The following is a 2,604-nucleotide window of genomic DNA, read 5'->3' as shown; positions in this document are numbered from 1 at the left end:
TGTGCATATAGGCTTGAATGCATTGCCTATTTATAGGCAAGAGTGAGGGTATAATGGTCATAAATTTAGGAGGAATATATGCCTAACAACTCATCCTCCACTCATCCTCCACCAATTACAACTCATCTCCCACTCAAATCCCATTAATTATGCCACCTAATTACATGACTTTACAAGTTCACCCCCCATGCATGTGAGGCCTTTCTCTGGCTTTTATAAAGCCAGAGAAGATCATGTGTTCACTTGATTCCTTGCAATATGCAAGGCACTTTGACATGTGTTCATGCCTTCAGAAATGAGGCACATTCTGTAAGGGATCGTGTTCCATGATCTGCTGGCAATGTTTCCTGTTGATCAGGTCTTCAGGATGAGGAGATGATGAATAGTGGTTCAAAATGGCGTCGTTTATGTCTGGTTGCTATTTTAAACTTGGCCCCTGAACTTCTGATATTTATCAATTGGATCCCTGATTCCATTAATTAAATAATTCCAAGTCCAATTAAGTCCTCAAATTTCCAATTGATATTTTTTTGGCCCAAATTTCGATTTATTCCTCATTTTTTTGTTGTTGTTGTTTTTTAATAAAATAAAATAAAATAAAATAATCAAAAATTAGATTGTGACAAAGCTTGCATAGACTCACATTAAATAAATAAAAATTATGAAATTTAAACTTGTAATCACTTGATTATCAAAGTTGTAATACCATGTCAAAAAACTATTTTAATCTAATAATTTAAACTATTAGATGAGATCCCAACACATGATTTAAATCAATTTTTAACACTAAGTTATTTCTAGAATAAATTATTCAAAAGTTAAAACTTCATATTATTTAGAATTTATAAAACATATATTTTCTCTAAAGTTTAGATTGTAACCTAAAACTTAATAAGCTACGTTAATTGGTATCAAAGCAGTTAGGTATTTTTTATGAAGATAGATATTGTGAATATCATCTCACCTTGTGATGCAAGAGTGGAGCGATATGAGATGTTACAAGGTTCAAGAGACATGACAGAGAAGCTAAACATAAAGAGCCTATTCAGTCGAGTATTCAGAAGTAGATCTAGCTAAGCAGATAGATTATATGCTTTCATAAAGAGACATAAACAAGGATCATGAGGAAATATTCCATTGATAAAAGTTATTGTGATTTACTAACAAGTTTTTTTATTAGTATTTTTATTTATATTTGATAATTTTCTAGTTATGATAAGTATTGGACAATAGACCATGAATCTCTCTCCCCCCTAATTTAATTTTAATTTTAACTTTGTAAGGTTGATGAAAACAGTGGCAAAACCGCCAAACCTCAAGAATGGTGTTTCCTTGTTGATCATTTTTATTTTAAATATTTTTCAACATTCTTCTTCAACAAATTGGACTAGTTAATGCAAAGCTTTTATTTATAATAAAAAACCGCAAGACAGCATGACTGCACAACATGACATTTCTTTATTTAGCTATGGTATTAAAAATAAAAAGTCCCTGCTCCAATCATGACTTGTGAGAATAGTGATCCAACTAAGCTTTGCTGGAGATGAATTCCACTTCATTTCCTAATCCCATTTGTTTTGGAAGAGGTGGGATGCTTTGTTCGTGCCTGAAGAAATTATCAGGATCAACTTTGGTCTTCACATGCACCAACCTGTAGAAGTTATCCTTGAAGTAGCTGGTACCAAAAGCACTCGCTTCGACAAAACTTGTGTTAGAATTTCTGTTCATGCCCAAATCGAGATCCCTGTAATTAGCATATGCTTCCCTAGGATTCTTCGAGACATAAGGTGTCATGTAACTGTAAACCTTCCTTGTCCAATTTATATGCTTTGCAACGTTTTCTGTTGCATCTTGCCAACTGGACCAGTAAAGGATCATGAACTTGGTACCTTTTCTATGAGGGAAAGGAGTCTGAGATTCTGAAATTTGGTTCATCATTCCACCATAAGGAGTAAACACTACTAGAGGACTCTCTGCTTCAAATAACTTCTCCCATAACCCTTCAAGTGCCTTTTCAGGTATGGATTTTCTGGCATAGTCAGATTTGCCTTTGAAGTAGGCCCTGTCCATGTTAATTCTTTGAAGGAGAACTTCAGGAGGAGTATTCTTTGCAAAGCCTGACATATATACAGTAGAATTGATCCAGTTTGTTTCGATACAATCCTGTCGTGTCAAACCCAATTCAGGGAAGCTGTGTTTCATTACCTGGAGAAGTCTGTTGGCGTCACCAAGAAAGGCGGCATTGTAAGAGGTGGTGATAGTTCTTTTACCTTGACTACTGACATTGGCTGTCTGAATTTGAACTCTGATGAAAAGATCCTCGTCTAGTTTATCAGCAATTTGTTGCCATCTATAGAGGAGTTTGGTTGCACCTTGTTCTAACGTCTTGGTAACTGTGAATACTGTCACCGCTGATGGTACAGGAACTAATTTTACCTTCCAGGCGGTGACGATTCCGAAGCTGCCGCCTGCACCTCCTCTGATGGCCCAGAAAAGATCTTCGCCCATGGCTTTTCGGTCTAGAAGTCTTCCATGAACATCAATTATATGTGCATCAACGACATTGTCGGCTGCAAGGCCATATTTCCGCAACATGGCACCATA

At 35.9% G+C, this 2,604-nt stretch overlaps 1 protein-coding gene across 1 annotated transcript; it reads right to left on the bottom strand.

The window, feature by feature from the left end:
- Window positions 1–1,527: 1,527 nt before the first annotated feature.
- LOC105112127 (inactive tetrahydrocannabinolic acid synthase-like) lies at window positions 1,528–2,595 on the bottom strand. The gene has a single exon (XM_011007714.1). It carries the CDS (start codon window positions 2,593–2,595, stop codon window positions 1,528–1,530), a length of 1,068 nt encoding a protein of 355 aa, XP_011006016.1.
- Between the last annotated feature and the right edge of the window lie 9 nt (window positions 2,596–2,604).

This window comes from Populus euphratica, unplaced genomic scaffold, assembly GCF_000495115.2.
Source record: "Populus euphratica unplaced genomic scaffold, PopEup_1.0 scaffold324.1, whole genome shotgun sequence".
Taxonomy (NCBI): domain Eukaryota; kingdom Viridiplantae; phylum Streptophyta; class Magnoliopsida; order Malpighiales; family Salicaceae; genus Populus; species Populus euphratica.
This window is presented reverse-complemented; position numbering and strand designations above follow the sequence as displayed.

Coding starts and splice junctions, on each gene's coding strand:
- LOC105112127 (XM_011007714.1), bottom strand. CDS start 2,595: ATGTTGCGGAAATATGGCCTTGCAGCCGACAATGTCGTTGATGCACAT.